At 37.9% G+C, this 19,841-nt stretch overlaps 1 protein-coding gene across 31 annotated transcripts in view; it reads right to left on the reverse strand.

Moving 5' to 3' along the window:
- Ank2 (ankyrin 2) overlaps positions 1–19,841 on the reverse strand; it is a 710,882-nt gene that overhangs the window by 67,120 nt on the left and 623,921 nt on the right. For 26 of the 31 annotated variants that reach the window (XM_045144485.1, XM_045144488.1, XM_045144489.1 and 23 more), the window contains 2 exons: positions 13,452–13,524; positions 4,744–4,888 (listed from right to left, as the gene is read on the reverse strand). In XM_045144485.1, the coding sequence (XP_045000420.1) occupies positions 4,744–4,888; positions 13,452–13,524 (218 nt within the window). Of the gene's footprint in view, positions 1–2,505; positions 2,518–4,743; positions 4,889–13,451; positions 13,525–19,841 lie in introns of all 31 variants that reach the window. The other 5 variants (XM_045144507.1, XM_045144500.1, XM_045144502.1 and 2 more) reach the window with 1 other exon arrangement.

Genomic DNA, 19,841 nt, shown 5'->3' on the forward strand with positions numbered 1-19,841 from the left:
GACCCTATGCACTCATACCTATATAAATCTACCAATATAACAAAATAAAATTTAAATTGAATTTTGTGAAAAATTATGCTCTGTTATACAAGCTTTTAAAGTAGATCAAAGCTCTTAACCCAAATGAAGCAGAAGCAGCCTGCATGTCTTGGTAAATTGATCAGTAGATGTTTGAGCCTTGGAAGTGAGAAGTAGTGTGTGTGTGTGTGTGTGTGTGTGTGTGTGTGTGTGTGCGCGCGCATGTGTATACATTAGCTGATTTTGAAGTTGTACAAATGACTTTTGTTGATCTGTAAATGGGCTTCAGACTACTACATTCAATCTTAACTGTATCTTGAATTTAGGCTGAGATGAAGATTTGATAGGATACCAATCTTTTAATTTTAACACAAGTGTGTCACAATTAATGGAATGAACTACTGTACCTTGCTTTAAGCCACAGAGAGTAGAGATCCCCTGGCATGTACTTCATACCAGGCAGCACTGGATCAGCTTTTATATTTTGTTCTCTATTACATTGTTTTGGGTTTGGGAGAGGGAAGGAAAACAGCAGAGAGAACAACCTATTGAAATGATACAGTTTGTACGTTCTGTCATCTTCCTCCACCAAGTGCTTTCTAATGGGCTTAAATTTATTAGTTATGTAATCTCCTTCAAGCTTTAGAAGTCAAAAAGTCAGATTGTGACTTTACATATTAAAAGTCCTACATAAATGTGAATTAGCAGTATCAAAAAAGCAGGAAGTGATAAGAACAAGTGGAGGCCCAACGGCTAGGTTAAACTGACCCTTAAATGCATCCTTATCCCAAAAACACTGGCTTCAAAGGGTGAATGAAAATTTGGTCTGAATGGGAACAAAGAAGTGATAAATAAATGTATCCTGAATAAAACCAAGTGATTTAGCTCCCACATGTAAATATGTGAACTTTGAAAGAAGGCACCAGGCCTTAGGTCTCAAGTGGCCACTCTTGAGTAACAATGACTAGATCATGAATTCTGGGAAATAAAAGGGCTCATTACATTCTAACTACATTCTATAGTCAGGATCTGTAATAAAGGTAAATTTTTGATTTCCATTTTCCTGACACTTGGATCTGTCTCTCAATGGGTTCAAACAGAAGGGACAGAAAGATTATGTGGTTTCAATTTATTTTTATTGTTCCTAAAATCTGAGTAGGAAAAAATGAAGAGAGAAGATGAGGGAAAGAAACAGAGGAAGTGACAGTCACCATAGGGTAACTATAGATGAGAAGGAAAGATTTCAAGATATAAAGATAGAGAGTGAGAAAAGCTGGACAGAGAAAAGGAAGAAAAGTGAGCAAGTTGCAACTAAATGTCAAAGTATTTATTTCTCTATAGATTTTATTCTGGATCATTATGTTTGCTGCTTTCTGAAATGCTAATTGGTCATTTAAACAATGGTTATCATTTCTAATTGTCTTTTCTTCTATTATATCACAGAAAATACTTAAATGAAATAAATATGGCTAGAATATTCTAACAACAGAGAAATTATTCTTTCTGATAAAATAAAAAGCATAACATTTTAGAATAATACAAGTACCTGGATCAAAAATTGTCTATACTTATTTAAAATATTACAGTCAAGTTTAACTATTTTTCAACAGAGTTACCATTTCTTTATTATTGGAGTGCTTACTGTTCAATTAATACATTTACAAACCATCTAGACTATTTTAAATGTTCACTTGTTCATTTAGAGAATTGGCAGTTCTGAATACCAAGGCTTTATTTATTTATTTATTTATTTATTTTATGGATGCAAGTTATACTTTCTCCATTATGGAATAAATGCTTTGTGATCTAAATTAATATAATAACTACTCTTCATACTACTTATTTAGAAATTTAACTTATGGAAGCTTCAAATCCTGTTGAATAATTAAATATACAAAATCTGCATATTCTTGTTTTACAAAGCTTTGTGGTATGTTATTTTTAATTATATGTTAAGTTTGGACAGCATTTTTTTATTTATGAGCAATAATAAAAAGAAATATAAAATCCAAGAGATGAAAATGTATCTTTACTTAGTTCCAATGAGCATTAAATTATATATATCTCTATCCTTCTGCCTCTGTGTTTACTTTAGGTACCAAAATATTTTTTCTCCTGTCCAAGTGTACATAGGTTTGTTTGGGGGATATCATGCCCATGTTTTCTCAACCATGAGGTGGCACTGTGACAATTAAAACAAAGTCATGCCTGGCTCATGTGGCTTTCATTATAGTAAGAGACTCATTTCTTCCAACTCTTAACAGTTATTAAACTTATGACAAAAATCCTATCTTGAGTATAAATCCCTAACTCTATAATACAAACAGCTTTCACCTATTCATGTGTGTGCGTGCATGCACGCACACACACACACACACACACACACACACACACACACACACACACACACAGAGGCTGAGCAGTGAGCAGGGAAATAAATGTGGGTGGAACCAGGAAGGCCATGTTTTCATGCAGTGGAATACCTACCTGGGAATGGTACTATTTGAGGGCATACCAAATAAAGAAATAATGAATAGGAAAAATGGTTACCAAAAAAGATGATTTATACTAATTGTTTAAACAAAACTAAAAAAAATTGAACAAGGAAACTATGAAAATGAGATGCTGCCCATAGTTCAATTTTTGGAGCTTGTGAATATGCATAGTACTGTATAAATGCATGTGTGGGCCCAGAGACTAAGTCACACCATAATGTATCATACTCTCTTTATATGCTTATAAGTTTGAGTTTTTATACAGACTTAAAACCATCTACTCTACTTCACAGAAAAAATGTTATTTTTAAGTCCTTGGAAGCATGAAAGATGACCAAATAAAGCACTTATTCTTAATAATAGAGACCATGGTGGGAAAACAACAAAAAAGGTTCTTTGTCTGTAGTAATAAGGCTATTCATAGATTATTGTAAATTCCCACAAAGCCATAAAAGCTTTCTTTGATAGTAACCTACTTAAAGTCTTTTAAGAATCTCAGGTTGTAAGTCCATATCTAAAGGCTATCCAGTCAGGTATGCCCAACATATAACCCATAGTCTGAATATGTCCCAGGATGGCTATAAATGGAATGCAACATGTTTAGATATCACAACAGCATGTTGCAATATCAAAAAAAAAAGGTTGGCTACCCATGCAAGAACTCAATCTCAACCTCCTTCCTCAGTCACAAAATTGAGTTTTTCATTACTGAAATTCTCTCCACTACTACTGTCAGAGTTAGTCTAGCACTTCCACATGAACTCCAGCTGAGGTTGCCACAACTGAGCAGAGTAGCCTGTCTCATCTCTAACGTGGATCCTGTGCAGAGCTAGGACTCTGGCATACAAATAAGGTTACCCATGTCTACTCCAGCACCACTGAATTATGTTCTATGCTGAAAAATTTAAGCCTTTGCCCACCCTGTTAATACTTCCAAAGTCTCCCATATTCTGCCTTTCCTGGCCATCATTGTCCGTCTTGGTTTGGCTGTTGTCTGCCAAGAAGCTTGAGCCTCCATCCTCTACTAGCAGTCTGTGCTCTGCTGCCCTGTCTTTCCATGTACTTTATTATACTATGAATTCAGTAAACCTATCTCAGTAGTATTGGTTCCCTTAGTACTTACCACAGAGCCTGACACAAGAATGCACTCATTGTAAGTACAATGAATAATTTAAAAAAAAAAAAAGTGAGGGGGGATTGGAAAGCTTGTTTTGCCAATTATCTATGGATTATTTCATGGACTAAAAATATGTGGGATACTTATAAAATAGTTTAATAAAGAGTTAGCTTTAAAACTATAAGCATGAAACTGATGGGAAAGACATACTACTGCACAGACAAGCACATGCTTGACCCAAATGAGCAGCCGGATTTATGAGGTGCTCTAGAATGTTCTCAGTCAGCTTGCCTCAAAGTAACAAGCATCAGTGTAGTAGTTGGAAATACTGACCATGCACTCCAGAATTTCCAATAAACCTCTCTATATTTGTGTAGAAAAGTAGGACCCTCCTGCTTCTGCCCAGATTGCCACTTATATCCAGGTTTTGTAAAATTCTGGTCTGCTTTTGTTGTTTGGTCTTTAATGAACAAGTCAACTACAGGCAGTTTTCTTTTGCACTTGTTTAATCTTATGCTTTATCATGTACTTTTGTTCACAGAGATTGCAGCACTAACAGCAAGAAGGGGATTTGACATGTCTATAGATGCCAGTTTGCAAGGGCATCTGAAAGGCAAAACTGTCTGTGAATTTGCCTTGGAAAAAAAAGTTGTGGATGGTTAGACATCATACTTAAAATCAAGGAGTTCATATTTACTTTGGTTCTGCCTCTTCATAGTGGTATGGTTTTACTGTTATTCAATCTCTCTAGACTACACTTCCTGCTCTACTCCCCTGTGCACTACTACTTCCTTTTCTCTCTTAACATTGTTAGAGAAACAGAAGACATATGCTAACTGCCCAAAGTGGTGAAGTGCCCACTCAGTGCTCAATAATTGTGTCTACCCTTGGTCATCATAAAAGGGTGTTGTGAGCCAGGCATGGTGATGGATACCTGTAATCCCAAAACTAAGAAAGCAGAAGCAAGAGACTCATGAGTTTGAGGCCACTCTGGGCTAGTCCAGCCTAAGTGGCAGAAGTAAGACCCTATCTTTAAAAATCAAAAAAGGAAAACAACTTGAAAGTAGGTTGCACAGACTTCTGGCTAACACCAAATGTAAGTTTAGTGAATACCTGTCTGACCGTCCTCCCTCCAAGCTGTAGCGCAGGTAATTCATCCCATCCAGGAACTGGCTGCTGGGCAGTGAGTCATCGCCTAGTTCTTTGAGATCCTCGGGCCTAAGGTATTCTCCCCCATCACCTGTCATCGTGTCATCACCTTGGGAGAATCAGAGAAAGATGGAGGAAGTTACTTGCTAAATGTCATATCAACTTCAAACTATGCTTCCAATATGAAATACACTCACATGAGCAGCTGGGATATGAGCAAAACACGGCACACCAGGTGGACACAGACACATGCAAATGACTAAAACTTAAAGTCAATATTGGTTCATTTTCCTATTATTTATCAAGAAGCAATAATTATATGAATTATACCTTTAATACCTGACAGTTTGCTTTCATCGCTGTATTTTTGTCATTAGCTTATTTATGACTTATATTGTCTAACTTAATGATTGTGGAATGTGTGGACCTCTTTATTTCTCATTGTAGTTTAGCAAGTTGTGCATAATCCATCATTAATAGAGCTTTCTTTTAATTGGTAATATATGAAAAATGACTATTTTTAATTTTATTTTACTTTTATTTATTCATTTGACAGAGAGAACAGGGGAAGGAGAGAAAGAAAGGGAGGGAGGGAGGGAGAAAATGGCCATACCAGGGCTTCCAACCACTGCAAATGAACTCCAGATGCATATGACACCTTGTGAATCTGGCTAATGTGGGTCCTGGGGAATCAAACCTGGGTCCTTTGGCTTTCCCGGCAAATGCATTAACTGCTAAGGCATCCCTCCAGTCCTATTTTTAATTATTAATATAATAATGGTATTTTACCAGATTAAATGTGTGTACTGGGGGTAAGACACACTAGAATAAAATGGAAACAATTTCTAAAATAAATTCCAAGAAAAGGACTGCCAAAATCCAGGCACAATCTGATCGATAGATAAGCCAAAATTATTTCAAACTTTTACTAGCATTTATGGGTTTTTGTGTATGCCATTTTTGTGAAAAAGTGATGGGCATGTTGAATGCAGAACAGCAACATAATGCAAGCTGTATATTATGATTCCTTGAGCAAATAGCCAACAGATTATCTAAAAATCAAAAGTAGGTTTGCATATTCACATTCACTTCACTCTGTTACCACACCCCTAAGAGCCCAATTTAGTCAAAATTTACTATTTACCTTTACAAATACCAAATCCCTAATACTACCCAAAGTAGAATATATTGCTTCTTCCCTGTGTCAACTTGTTTTTCCTAATTTTCCAATTCATACCACAGTCTCAGTAGCCAATGGGGTACTGGGAATAAAACCCACTCACTATAAGCTTCAATTTCTTCTTCCTTAATATCTATCAATACTTAATAAAGTAGGGTATGCATTTCAAATTTTCCTATTCCATTCATTTTTTCTTTTTCTCATGTCTTGATGAGGAGAGGGGTTATAAAGGTTAAAGGAAATGAGGGAGGAGAGAAAGCAGAGTCTAGCTGTTAAGACTCCATGTCTGATGGAGCAAGGCTCTACATTACATCTTGGCCTTATAGAAAATGTGAGGGGGGCTGGAGAGATGGCTTAGCGGTTAAGCGCTTGCCTGTGAAGCCTAAGGACCCCGGTTCGAGGCTCGGTTCCCCAGGTCCCACGTTAGCCAGATGCACAAGGGGGCGCATGTGTCTGGGGTTCGTTTGCAGAGGCTGGAAGTCCTGGCGTGCCCATTCTCTCTCTCTCCCTCTATCTGTCTTTCTCTCTGTGTCTGTCGCTCTCAAATAAATAAATAAATAAATAAAAATTTAAAAAAATAAAAAAAAAAAGAAAATGTGAGGGAACTATATGACCTCAGCCCTCAAGCCTACTTCTTTTAGGTAGATGGAGTCCTGTTACAAGTAGAAAGTAGGCCATTTGAACAGTACATTTCAAATACTATCTACCACTTCCTTATATTGGTGGCAAGCCAAGGCACAATTTGAAAACCTCTAATAATACTGACTTCATGATATAGTGGCTTTCTTTGGTGTTCCCCCTTGTTCTCTAAATTTTGAGGATGATTTCTATCACAGGTATTTTTCTATTGCTGATGTTATCAATGATTTTAAAAATATGGCTACAGAGTTTGGAAGACAACTTTGGTGGCCTTGGGAATATATCATGATTTCATGTTTATGACCCAATAAAGTGCATTTCTAGCTCTGGTGAGAGTATGCAGATCCTAATCAAATGTCATTAGGTGGAGAGGCACTTGTCTGGGAACAAATCTCACTGGTGCTGTATAAAAGTTCTCTTCAAGTTGTCTGAGTGATAGAAAGTATAATGCCTGCAGAAATTAGGAGGGGCTTTTCCAGTCCAGCTCCACTGGAGCCTCTGTCCTCTGGCCTTCTTAAATACCTATCTGCTGGATACTAGCTTCAGTCCCCTTAGTCTCTCATTCCCCATGGAGGTTTTTCCTTTCAACGGGTAAAACAACAACATTTCTTTTGCCAACATTACACCTTTATTTCATCTTCTGACTCCTCTTCCTTCTTCTCTATTAATCATACCCTGTTAATATTAATTAATTATACTAATTATCCAATTATTACAGAAACAACTTTCCTTAATTTCATTGATATGAATTGTTCCTGATCTTCCCTTACTGCTTTGAGTGTTTCTTCTCAGGCAACACTTGCCTGAAATAAAGATATTTCTACACAATCCTTCTTCTTATGTCCCATATTATACATCTTATTAAGAATTCAAGAGCTTCTTATATACAATTTAGGTTAAAATTTGCATTTATCCTAGACCTTTCTTACAACCTCTACATCCATCTTTAAATTGACTTCTAGACTCCTGCATCTGAATGCTCCATTAGTATCTCAGATTCATAAGTCAGAAATAGAATTCATCTGTGCTCACTTTACTCCCTGCCCACCTGCTTCTCCAAAGTCCTCAATATAAGGAAATGGTACATCTATCTCCTGGTGTCACGCCATAAGAGCTTGAGGGAAATGAAGTTTTGTTTCAAAATAATAATTTGGATTTAAAACTTTAGTTCTTGTTTGAGTTCTAATGGAGATAGAAAGAACATGGCATAATCTAACTTGTAAAAGAATAATTAAGCACTGACATGCTTGCTATTATCAACTTATTTGATATAAAACAAACACATCTATTTTCCTGCATCATATAATAGGCTTAATATGAGTTTCCTTATTTTTTATACCTGCTGTTACATATTTACTCACTTAATAGAAGATCACTCCCAGTTCTATGAGTTTGCCTGCTTTATGGTGTTCTCCAATTTTTTATTTTTTATTAGTTTGGTTTTTTGAGGTAGAGTCTCACTCTAGCCCAGGCTGACCTGGAATTCACTATGGAGTCTCAGGGTGGCCTCAAACTCACGGCGATCCTCCTACCTCTGCCTCTCAAGTGCTAGGATTATAGATGTGCACCACCACGCCCGGCTTTCCAATTTTTTTTCTCAACAATTTTGTGGCAACTCTTTCCTACTAGCTATAAGGTTTCAGTGTATTTCATATTTTAAAAATAAACCTGATGTTTGAATATATGGAAACTCAAGATTGTGCACTGAGAGTGTTATACTTAGCCTGGAAGGGGCTCTGTAGAACACAGGGTACAGGAACATGGAAATAAATTAAGATACAATGACATGCCCCCCCCATAATACATAACCCACAATCCCCATGGGGTTGACCTACATCCCCGATGAGGAAGGCCTCCTCAGAAAAGGGGCATGGAGGAGGGAAAGGATGGTACAAACATGTTTCTTACATACAAAATGTGTCCATATCTAATAATGTGTGTGTGTGTGTGTGTGTGTGTGTGTGTGTGTGTATATACATATGTATGTATATATATGTATATATATATGCATATATATATGTATATGTATATATATATATGTATGTATGTATGTATGTATGTATGTATTTATTTATTTATTTATTTATTTTACAATGATATCATCATAGATGTTCCCCTTCTTGGTGAGCTCTCATGATGCAAGGTAACAAGATGCCCTGAAATGCCTCTTTACCCCTTCCCTTGCTGTTGGGCCCTGAAAGGCCCAGGCGTGAGGTCTAGTGGAACTTCCTGAGCCTAGCTAAAGTTTGGCGACCTGTCTCTGGCCAGCTATGACTCAGCAAGATGCCTAATGGCTTCTGGCCTGCTACCTCCGCATGGCAATTGTAATTACCATTTCAATAGTTAAAGTTTACTATTGGCCCTTACCTCTTGCCCCATTCTAAAATCCCTGCCTTTGTCCCCAACATGATATAGGCAACTGCTCAGAGTAATAAAGCGAGTTGTTTCTGCATAGAAAAGACTCCCGACTCAGTGTGGTTTTTCTCTGGTGGCCAGGAGAGGTTTCTAAGTTGTCTGACGCTCATCATCCTCCTCAACCCCTAGGGAGGAACCAGCAGGCCTGGTCCTTCCCTCGTCACTACCTGAGCGGGAAGGAGCCCCACACCTTGCAAGAAAGTGTAATTCCTATTGAAAAACTGGGTAATGGGTTGAAATCTGACATGGGGACAATGTCAAGTGCACAACACAGAAGTGATTATGTCAAAGATGATAAATGGCATCTGATTATATCCACTCTTCTGTCATTTTGGAGTTCTCTTGGCTGTTCGGTCATGCTGTTTTAGAACACTAATGGAAGAGTGTGCATCAACCATTCATGGAGGAATAAATGTTATTAATACAGTATTTGTGACTTCTATTTGTTCAGGCACTTGTGTTGCATGGGTGTTGTAACACCTGAGCCCCACCTTAAGGTCACGGAGGTAAGTCAGCAGACAGAGAATCTAGAAGATATAAAGGACTGCATCTCTGCTTTGGTTAAGTCTGGACAGTACAATTCTTTTAGGATAAATTTTAATTTCAGTATCTTTATATTCCTTCCCATGTCTCTCTTTTAGAGCATTATTTAAACTATGACTGAGCAATTAATGCATTTAGATAGTGCCTCCATCACTTAACAACTGTGTGCCATTGAACAATTCTAGGTAAGATCTCTAAGCCTGAATGTCCTCACCTTCAGATAAGCCTTTCCTCATCTGAACAATACATGGTGCACGCATAGCCTTTGTCACATGGGTGCCAGCAGGATTAATGAGATGATACACTTGTCATCATAGATACTCAGTAAACACTTTCTCTTCCCTTAGATATCTTCTTCCTTCTAGTCATTTCCCAATATAAAATATTCCTGTGAGGGCTGGAGAGATGGCTTAGCGGTTAAGCGCTTGCCTGTGAAGCCTAAGGACCCCGGTTCGAGGCTCGGTTCCCCAGGTCCCACGTTAGCCAGATGCACAAGAGGGCGCACACGTCTGGAGTTCGTTTGCAGAGGCTGGAGGCCCTGGCACGCCCATTCTCTCTTTCTCCCTCTATCTGCCTTTCTCTCTGTGTCTGTCACTCTCAAATAAATAAATTAAAAATTAAAAAAAAATATTCCTGTGAATCAATGCTGGGTTAAACTATGTAAAAAAATATTCCCTTTCAATCACTAATTGACATCTTCAAATTATTCTGGTTTCTCTGGGTTCTTTAGCTACGAAATCAAACCCTCCACAATTGAGTCCCATATATCATTATATTGTGGCCAAACCAAATGACTGGATTATTTCACCTCTTGATGTCATTCTCTTACACTTTCCTACCCTGAGACACTCACATTGCTCCTTCTATACTCCATAAAGCCAAGCCATAGTCTGATTAATTCTCAGCAAATCCATTATGCTAGGTATCACTATCTCCAGATGTTGACAAGCAGGTATGAGCCACGGATGACATAGTGCCTTCAATTATAACATTTCCCTAAATTATCTCTCATATAAACTTGTGAAAGGCATGCCCGATATTCACCACTGACTTCCACATGGTCCCCATTATAATATCACATTCACTAGCTGTTCACTGGATTCATGGGAAGAAAATACTCATTGCTTTAAAACATAACAAATTAGCTGAGAAGGGATCTGTGCTTGGTTTGAATACTCTTTTGTCATTACCATTCAAGGATTGACTAATACCTTCCAAACACATGTGGTGGCACTGTGTCCACATGAACAATGGCAGATTCCATGACAACACTGCAATTATACAAAACATTAAAGGGCTGACAAGGCCAACTAACTAAATCTCTTTATTCTAATTCTTTGCAAGAAAAAACAACTGCACAACACAAATATATCTTTATATAAAAACTATTTTGCTTGAATTGCTTGCTGGAAATAAAATTGTATTGAGATTTTGGCGGGCTGGAGAAATGGCTTAGCAGTTAAGTGCTTGTCTGTGAAGCCTAAGCACCCGGGATCGAGGCTCAATTCCCCAGGACCCACATTAGCCAGATGCACAAGGGGGCGCACACGTCTGAAGTTCACTTGCAGTGGTGGCAGCCATGGCATGCCCATTCTCTCTCTCTCCCTTTGGCTATTTCTCCAAATAGAAAATTTCTTACCATAGGATATTCTTGATCACTAACAGGTATTCCTCTCAAATCAAAAGGTCTTATTATAAATAATTTTTAATGAACAACCGTTTGAATTTTAAAAGGCATGCAATGCTATAGCTATATCATTTTATGTAAATGGGAAAGATATGAGGTCATTAAATATAAATGCAATTTCTAGAAATTACATAGTAAATGTTATGAGCTTCTCAGCTAATGGGATCTTCTAACGATGAATTTTGTAAACAAAGAGTTGTTTTAAGATGAAATAATCAGTGCATCTGATTTATACACTTATATTTTCATGTAGTAAGTTGACTTTAAGGTGGTAAACACATGGATTCTGGAAACTTCTTGCTACATAGCATGTTTTATATTGTTCATTTTTTCCCTACATGCCAAATTCAGCCTGAATGGTTTTAAAGACTAATTTATTCCTCTATTCTTGACTATATTTTCAAACAAAATCACATTATAATTACTGATTTTAAAATGTTCGAATTAAAATGTACATATGTACTGGGTGTGGTGGTACACACCTTTAATCCCAGCAATGGGAGGCAGAGGTAGGAGGTTTGCCATGAGTTTGAGGCCACCCTAAGAGTACATAGTGAATTCCAGGTCAGCCTGGGCTAGAGTGAGACCCTACCTTGAAACACCAAAAAAAAAAAAAAAGTACATATGTCATACATTTTAGTTCTATATATACATATGTTTTGAGAAACAGAGTTCTGCTACATTGCTTATGCAGACCTTGAACGACTGGACTCAAGTGATCCTTCTGCATTATGCTCTTGAGTTTTATGACTACAGGCAAATGCTACCTACTATTCCTGGCTTCTAATTCAACATGTTATTTATTTAACACCCAAATTGTTTCTTCATCTGATGAGGATAACAATAGTATTCATGAGAAACAATCTTAGCTGATAGAAACTAATGAATTAGTTATTAACATGTTCATGTGGTCTCAGTGTCAACATAGCAAAGAATTCCTTGTCCTCTAAACTTGTATCCTATAAAAAGATACCTATCAGGGGAAATATTTATACAGTGTTCATCACATAAAAACTTACACTAGTAAACCTCAGTAATAAATGCTAAATCATTGCCAGCTAAATAATCTATGATTTTAAGCTTCCAAGTTAATAAAACCCACACCTCAAATACACACATATGCAATTTCATCCAAATTACACATGCTATTTCAAAAAACAAAACAAAACAAAACATTAGTATCAGCCACAATTTTCTAGGTATTAAGCCAGTTGTTTCTATCTAGTTAATAAAGATCAAAAGCAAAGACAAGCTTCCACTCCAAGTTCCTTGAATGATACCTGAGTCACTAAGTGCTTCCCCATCAATAAAATGGTCACCAAACTGTTTCAAAGCTGTACAATATACAAATAAGGATGAAAAAATGATTCTATAGAACAAAATATGGTACATGTCCTTTGAACAGCATTCCCCCAGACCCTTTGCCCAGCCCACTCAGCTCCTGGTACTCATCATTCTACTCTGTTTCATGTATACATGGATATTGAAAATTAGTTTTCAAATATTAGGACAGGACATAAAATTGTAGTAAAAGGCTATAAATGCTACCTTTGGCAATACTTTAAATTTATTTATAATCATGTGTTGATCTATCATTTGTCCATTCTTATCATAAATTCTCATACAAACTGACCCAACTCAATGCCTATTACCAATAATGAAGTAACAAACAGGTTCCAAATAAGGATTTACCAACGTAAAGTTTTACCTTATGATTTTATGTTGAAGAACTTAAATTTTCTATTTAATATTTTTCTATGGAAGTAATAAGCATTGAGCCTAGCACTATACTCTGCGGCAGTCATTTTTCAAAGATCCCCATTTTCCATGTGCATATACATGGCAAAAGCTGTTTCAGTCATGTACATTTGAACAACAGATATGTTGCTGAACCCTGGTTACATATTTTATGTGCTGTTTTGATGAAAATTCAAACTATGAAACAGACAAGTCAGCTGCTCTGGGAAAGCAGAAGAGTCCCATTTCTGTATCTGGTATGGTGTCCACCTCTGTCTCTGGCCAATCCTGGTACTCCTTTTCTTATATTGGTATTTAATAGATATAGAGTTTCTAGGAGAAAACAGGCTGACCAGATTTGCCTCCTCCGTTTAGTAAATATACCAAAGTAAATGTGAAGATTAGGCTTTACATGTTAGTTCCCTGTGTAGTAATATGAACGAGCCATAATTGACTTGATGAAACTCTTACCCTCTTCATCAGAAACATCAAGAACCTCAGTCATCGTCTCAGGAACATTTAACTTGTGTTTTTCTGTGATAGTCTGAAAAGACAAAAATCAGTCATATTCATGTGAAAAACAAAACATGAAGAGAATCACAGTGGAGGCCATACTTAATAACAGCAGCAAGCCCCAAACATGACATTGTACCCAAGTGTACAATATGGAAACACTGTCTTTCATGAAAACTCATTTGTTCTTTCAAAAGATAAGTGACCACTGACTCCAGTGAAGTTGTGCAAAAGGCTCATTATTTTGAGTTCTTGTTTGAAATATAACATCTTTAGTAATGGCATTAATAATTAGTCATATTGAGAAAGCAGATTAATGTTTTCAAGACTTCCCTAAAATGAACTAAGCAATGCTTCCAGAAAAGCTTTACAAAGAAGCAATGAACATATGCAATTTATTAGAAGCAAAGCCATTGGAAAGAAGCTGAAAACAATTGAGCCACATAAATTATATGGACAAAATCATGACACATCTCTTCTGGGGTAAGGGAATCAACAGTAGGGAATCAATCATCTTTATAGTCCTTCATAAACTACAGTTCTGGCTGGTTGCTAAGTTCCTTCCACAATAGCCTCTTGAGTTGTCAAATCCATTGCACTTCATTCCTGATGCATGATGTAAAGATAGAGTCCAGGGTCTGGAGACTGGCTGCCTGGCTAAATTCTAGCTTCATCACTTTAACTATGAGACCTCAGATGTTCCAGTAGCGTGGTTGTGCCTCAATTTCCTTATCTACAAAGCACAGAATAATGCTTTAGAAAAGTGTCATGAAGATTAAACAAAATAATGTGTGCAAGAGCTCTAAGAAAAGTACAGGACAAATGCTAGTATTTGATAATATTAGTTGGCATAATTTATCACTACAACTAAAAATTAAATTCATCTTGGAAATGAGGGCCTGAAAGCCTTTTAGTCACTCATGCACACATGAAGCTGCATACTAATCATATTCTCCATACACACAATGGTGAATTTTTTTAAATTATTTATTTATTTATTTGAGAGCGACAGACACAGAGAGAAAGACAGATAGAGGGAGAGAGAGAGAATGGGCACGCCAGGGCTTCCAGCCTCTGCAAACGAACTCCAGACGTGTGCGCCCCCTTGTGCATCTGGCTAACGTGGGACCTCGGGAACTGAGCCTCGAACCGGGGTCCTTAGGCTTCACAGGCAAGCGCTTAACCGCAAAGCCATCTCTCCAACCCCACAGTGAGTTTTTAGAGAAATAAGCCTTACAGAAACACAAATACATGATCTCACTAATTTATGGAATTAAAAAATCCAAATTATGGAAACAGAGTAGAATGATGAGTAACAGGAGCTGAGTGGGCTGGGCAAAGGGTCTGGGGGAGTGCTGTTCAAAGAACAAACAGGAGTTACTCAAAGATGTGGGACACAACGTGATGCCTGGCACAATAATAGCAACGTATATATGCTTAAAACTTACCAAGAAATTTTAAATGTTATCTTAAACACACACACACACCACACACACACACACACACACACAGAGAGAGAGAGAGAGAGAGAAAAGGTAAGTACATGAGGTGGTAGATATATTAGATTGTTTTAGCCACACTACATTGTAGTCACATATCAAAATATCATGTTATGCACTATAAGTAATGTGTGTCATTTTGTCAAGTTAAATAAATAAAACACACTATAAAAATGAATAAAACTCCAACTTTAAATAAATTTAAATATTAAACATGTGACTTTAAATATCACCTAAAAGTGACTGAGTCTCAAGTATATATGACTCTTGCACTGAAAGTGTATTAAGTGCATCAGTTGGTAGGTACTAGAGGTCTCGACAGAAGAGTAACATTGTCAGCTAAAGCACCAAAACACAAGGACTAGGTGGTCTAGATTCTGCTGTGTTGCCTCATGGGGATTCAAGACTTGTTTTGATGGCTATGATGACTCTCACTAATTCCTTTCCTTGAAAAACCAGTATAACCTTCACATATATTTACAAGACAATTGAATTGATTATTACAGTATTACTTGATATATATATAGCAGGCATGCAAAAGCCTTTTAGTGACCGTTTTCATCAGAACAAAACCAAACAAATTGGCTCAGAAAGCATGTATTTTGAGTGCTTGGTCACCAACTGATGGAAATCTTCGAGATGGGGCCTTGCTGAGTGAGGTGTGTTGTTGGGGTGGGCTTTGTGGGATGTTCCAGCCAGATCCCCCTTGCTAGAGATGAGCTCATTCTCCTGCTGGTGCTTTCTACCTGCTATAGAACACAGCTGTAATTAAATGATGATGTATTTCTCACCTGCTATAGAATCCAAGATCTTGTGGTCAACACTGGAACAAATCTAGTCTATATTGCACAAATATAAAAAGATAGAATTCTAGCATGCAGTGAGATTTTCATATGTGTGATGGTATGGGGAAAACAAAATAAAGCATAAGTCTGCTCTTACCATGCTGTTTTGAAAGTGGTATGCAGTATTTGGTCTGTTCTTTGAAAAAGAAAAGGTGAGATAAACTGACTCTCACTTAACCAGTCCCTTCCAGTCAGTTACTTCCTTCATTCACATACTTGTCAAGTCACCAAATGTGGGAGCCTGGCCATTATGCCACCTTCCAATGCCCATCCCCACTGGATACCATCAGGCGTCTTTTGGGCCAAACATACTTTTGTTTCCAAACATATGTATGGCAATCATGAATTTTTTTTTTTTCAAGAAATCCATCTTTTTTTTTTTTAATTTTTTTTTTATTTATTTATTTGAGAGCGATAGACACAGAGTGAAAGACAGATAGAGGGAGAGAGAGAGAATGGGCGCGCCAGGGCTTCCAGCCTCTGCAAACGAACTCCAGACGTGTGCACCCCCTTGTGCATCTGGCTAACGTGGGACCTGGGGAACCGAGCCTCGAACCGGGGTCCTTAGGCTTCACAGGCAAGTGCTTAACCGCTAAGCCATCTCTCCAGCCCAATCATGAATTTTAATAGAACTTTTAAATTGAATAATGATATTAAACATATAATTGCTTTTCTATAAAAACTAAGGTAAGTATCCTGGAAAATTAACAAAGGTTTGGGTCATGGCCCATGTGTGCTCAGATTCCTTCCACCATGTTTGGGACAGGCTCTCTTTTGTTGTTTGCTGCTGTCAACTCCAGACTAGCTAGTCTGTGACTCCCCTGACACAGAGATTCTCCTGATGGTACCTCCTATTTCCATAGCCATGTTGGGATTATAGATGCATATGCTGCTTGGCATCTGGCTTCGCATGTGTGCTGGGGGATTCTGGTTGACAGCCTTGTGAAGCAAGCACTGGTAAGCACTGAGAGATCTCCCCAGCTTTACAATGATATTTGTACAAGACAATTTAGCCATCTAGTCAAGGACCTTCATTCACAGAAATGACACTGGATCAAATGATGTCAAATGGCATTACCTGCACTTACTGCACTGACATTTTTATGGTTCCCTTAACAGATATGCTATCAGAGAAAATTTAGGATTTTGACTTTACAGGTTTATATGAATATGTGCATGTTCATGGGTGCATAGGTGCATATGTGTGCATATTCAATTGGAGCCCATAAGCCAACGTTGGATGTCATCTGCAGGATTTTCATCCACCTTCTTTGAGAAAGGGTGTCTCCTTGTCCTGGAACTAACCATTTAGGCTTGATTGACTGGCTAGTGAGCATCAGCAATTTTCCTGCCCCTACCTCCTCATCACTGATATTGCAGGCATGTGCCACCACACCAGCATTTTACATGGGTACAGGGGATCAAAGTCAAGTCCTCATGCTTGCAAGGCAAACACTTTATACCAACTGAGCTAATTCCCCAGCCCTACACTTTCCTAATTGCTTTTAAAAACCTTTCTCCAATGGTTAAATGATAGTATGCATAATATTTACATGTGGTTTTTTTTTTTTTTGTTTTGTTTTTGGTTTTTCGAGGTAGGGTCTCACTCTAGTTCAGACTGACCTGGAATTCACTATGTAGTCTCAGGCTGGCCTTGAACTCACAGCAATCCTCCTACCTCTGCCTCCCAAATGTTGGGATTAAAGGCATGCACCACCATGCCTGGCACATGTGATATTTTTATTTTAGTAACTTATGTCCTACTTACCAATAAGTATGTGCAACATAAAACATGACTTTAAAATTAGAAAAATAATAAAAATGGTTGATGATAGCTGATAGCTAGCTGATCGATGAGTACAGAGATGAGTCATGTCTCAGATTTTCCAAGCTGCCTTAGTAGACTGGGCCTGCTGGCTCCTGCTGCCAGAAATGTGTCCCCATCATTCTGATGGCTATTCTTATTCTGGCAGATATGCAGTGACTCCATCCTCAAGAGAATGCTACACTGTCCCTTCTTCCCTGCTGCGTCTTTCAAAGTAAAGTTAGGAAAGCCGAGGTTAAGGAAACAAACCATGTTTTCATGTCTCAGAAATCCCAGCAGCACTAGCATTTCCTTCCCACTGTTGTCTTGCTCTGCTCTCTTACAATGGTTTTATTCATACTTTGGGGTAAGAGTAGGGAAGGAAGAAAAGGGAAGTTTCTCTGATCAAAGAGAGCTCACACGCTGCTCAAACGGCCTATCAAATGAATCTAGCTGTTGAGATATTAGTGTTACTTGAAGGTATAATTCAACTACAACATGTAAACTGTAAGAATATCACCTTTATTTTTATGAATTTTCCCTAGTATTAAATACCTTGTATTATTTGTGATCTGTTAATATTTCCAAATTATTTATGGTAAATCTGTGGACTAGCAAATCATATTGAATATGATGTTTTCACTAAAATGAATAAAGGACATTGCTTTCTTGGATATTTTGTTGAAAATTATGCAAAAATAGTACTTTTTACAAAATCCATGGTTTGATTCAGGCGTCCCCCATAAACTCATGTGTTCCGACTGCTGAGTCCTTAGCTGGTTGCAATTTGGGTATTGAAGCCCACTGGAGGCAGTATATTTTTGGGGGTGGGCTTACAGCCAGCTTCCCCTTGCCAGTGTTTGGCACACTCTCCTGTTGTTGTTGTCCATCTGATGTTGGCCAGAAGATGATGTCCACTCTCTGCTCATGTCATCATTTTCCCCTGCCATCATGGAACCTTCCCTTGAGTCTCTAAGCCAAAATAAACCCTTTTCTTGTATAGGCTGTTCTTGATCAGGTGCTGATTGCAACAGTAACACCAGTATCCAGAGTGGGGTCTATGCTTCTAGGAACCTGATTCTGTGGTTTTGGCCTTTTGGAACTGATTTGTTGGGGAATGTGGGAAGATTTGAAATGTTGACCTAAGAAATGCCTTGTAGTGCTGTAAGTACAGCTTGCTGGACCATTCTGGTTAGAGCTGAAAGACCTGAATGCAGTAAAAACTATGGACTGTGAGGTTTGGATTATGATGAGGGAGAAAGAGCTTGTCCAGACTGGGCTAAAGCAGTTTGTTTGTGATGCTTGCTGTGATGCCTGTGCCCTGAGAACCTATGCAAGGCTGAACTGGTGTAAGCAGAGGAATATGGCACATTAAAAAAAAAAAAAAAAAAAAAAAAAAGGAAAGCTTTGGGCCAAAACTCCTTCACTTTCAACTGTAATTGTTTGAGAGATTACAACCATTGAGATTGGCCCAACTAATCTGCACTGGGACAATGAAAAGATGAAGACTGTTTTGAAGTAAGGGGCCTGGATGCTAAAGTAGTGTTCTGTTCTTCAAAGTCTGCTTTATTCCCCCCATGATTAACAAATTGGTAACCCACCTATGGAACTATGAAGAATAACAAATACAGGAAAGAGAAGGTCATTGAATTTGCAAAACAGTTTTGTTTTTGGAAATGGCTATGGGCAATGTGGAGTGGGTTTACTGGATTATTGCATGGAGGCCCATTGGAGCCACATGAATGAATCGTGGGTTACAGTGAAGACCCAGTGGAAATGCCAGGACTATGTGATGGCTACCAAGGAGAGCTGCCAACACCAGATAAAGTTTTCTGGGACTGAGAGTAGCCTAGCTGGAGGGGAAGAATTGGAACTCCAGAGGCTGGTTAGAATTATTGGACTTAGGGACTTGTCACTGGTTAGAATGTCAGACTTGGAGTTACAGAATTTGATGTTTGCCCTGTTTGGTTTAAATTTTGTATTGGTTCAATTTTCCCTTGTTATGCCCAATGACATCTTTGGTAGTGTGAATGTTTATTCTGTGCCATTATATTTTGGGTTTTTTTTTTTTTTTTGGTATTATGGCTCAGCTAAAAGACCTTGGATTATGGGGATATTTGAACATCACTGGAATTGATAAAAACTATGGGGACTTTTAAAGTTGGGCTGAATGTAGTTGCATTTTACATCATAGATGGTT

The sequence above is a fragment of the Jaculus jaculus genome, chromosome 2 (genome assembly GCF_020740685.1).
Source record: "Jaculus jaculus isolate mJacJac1 chromosome 2, mJacJac1.mat.Y.cur, whole genome shotgun sequence".
NCBI lineage: Eukaryota > Metazoa > Chordata > Mammalia > Rodentia > Dipodidae > Jaculus > Jaculus jaculus.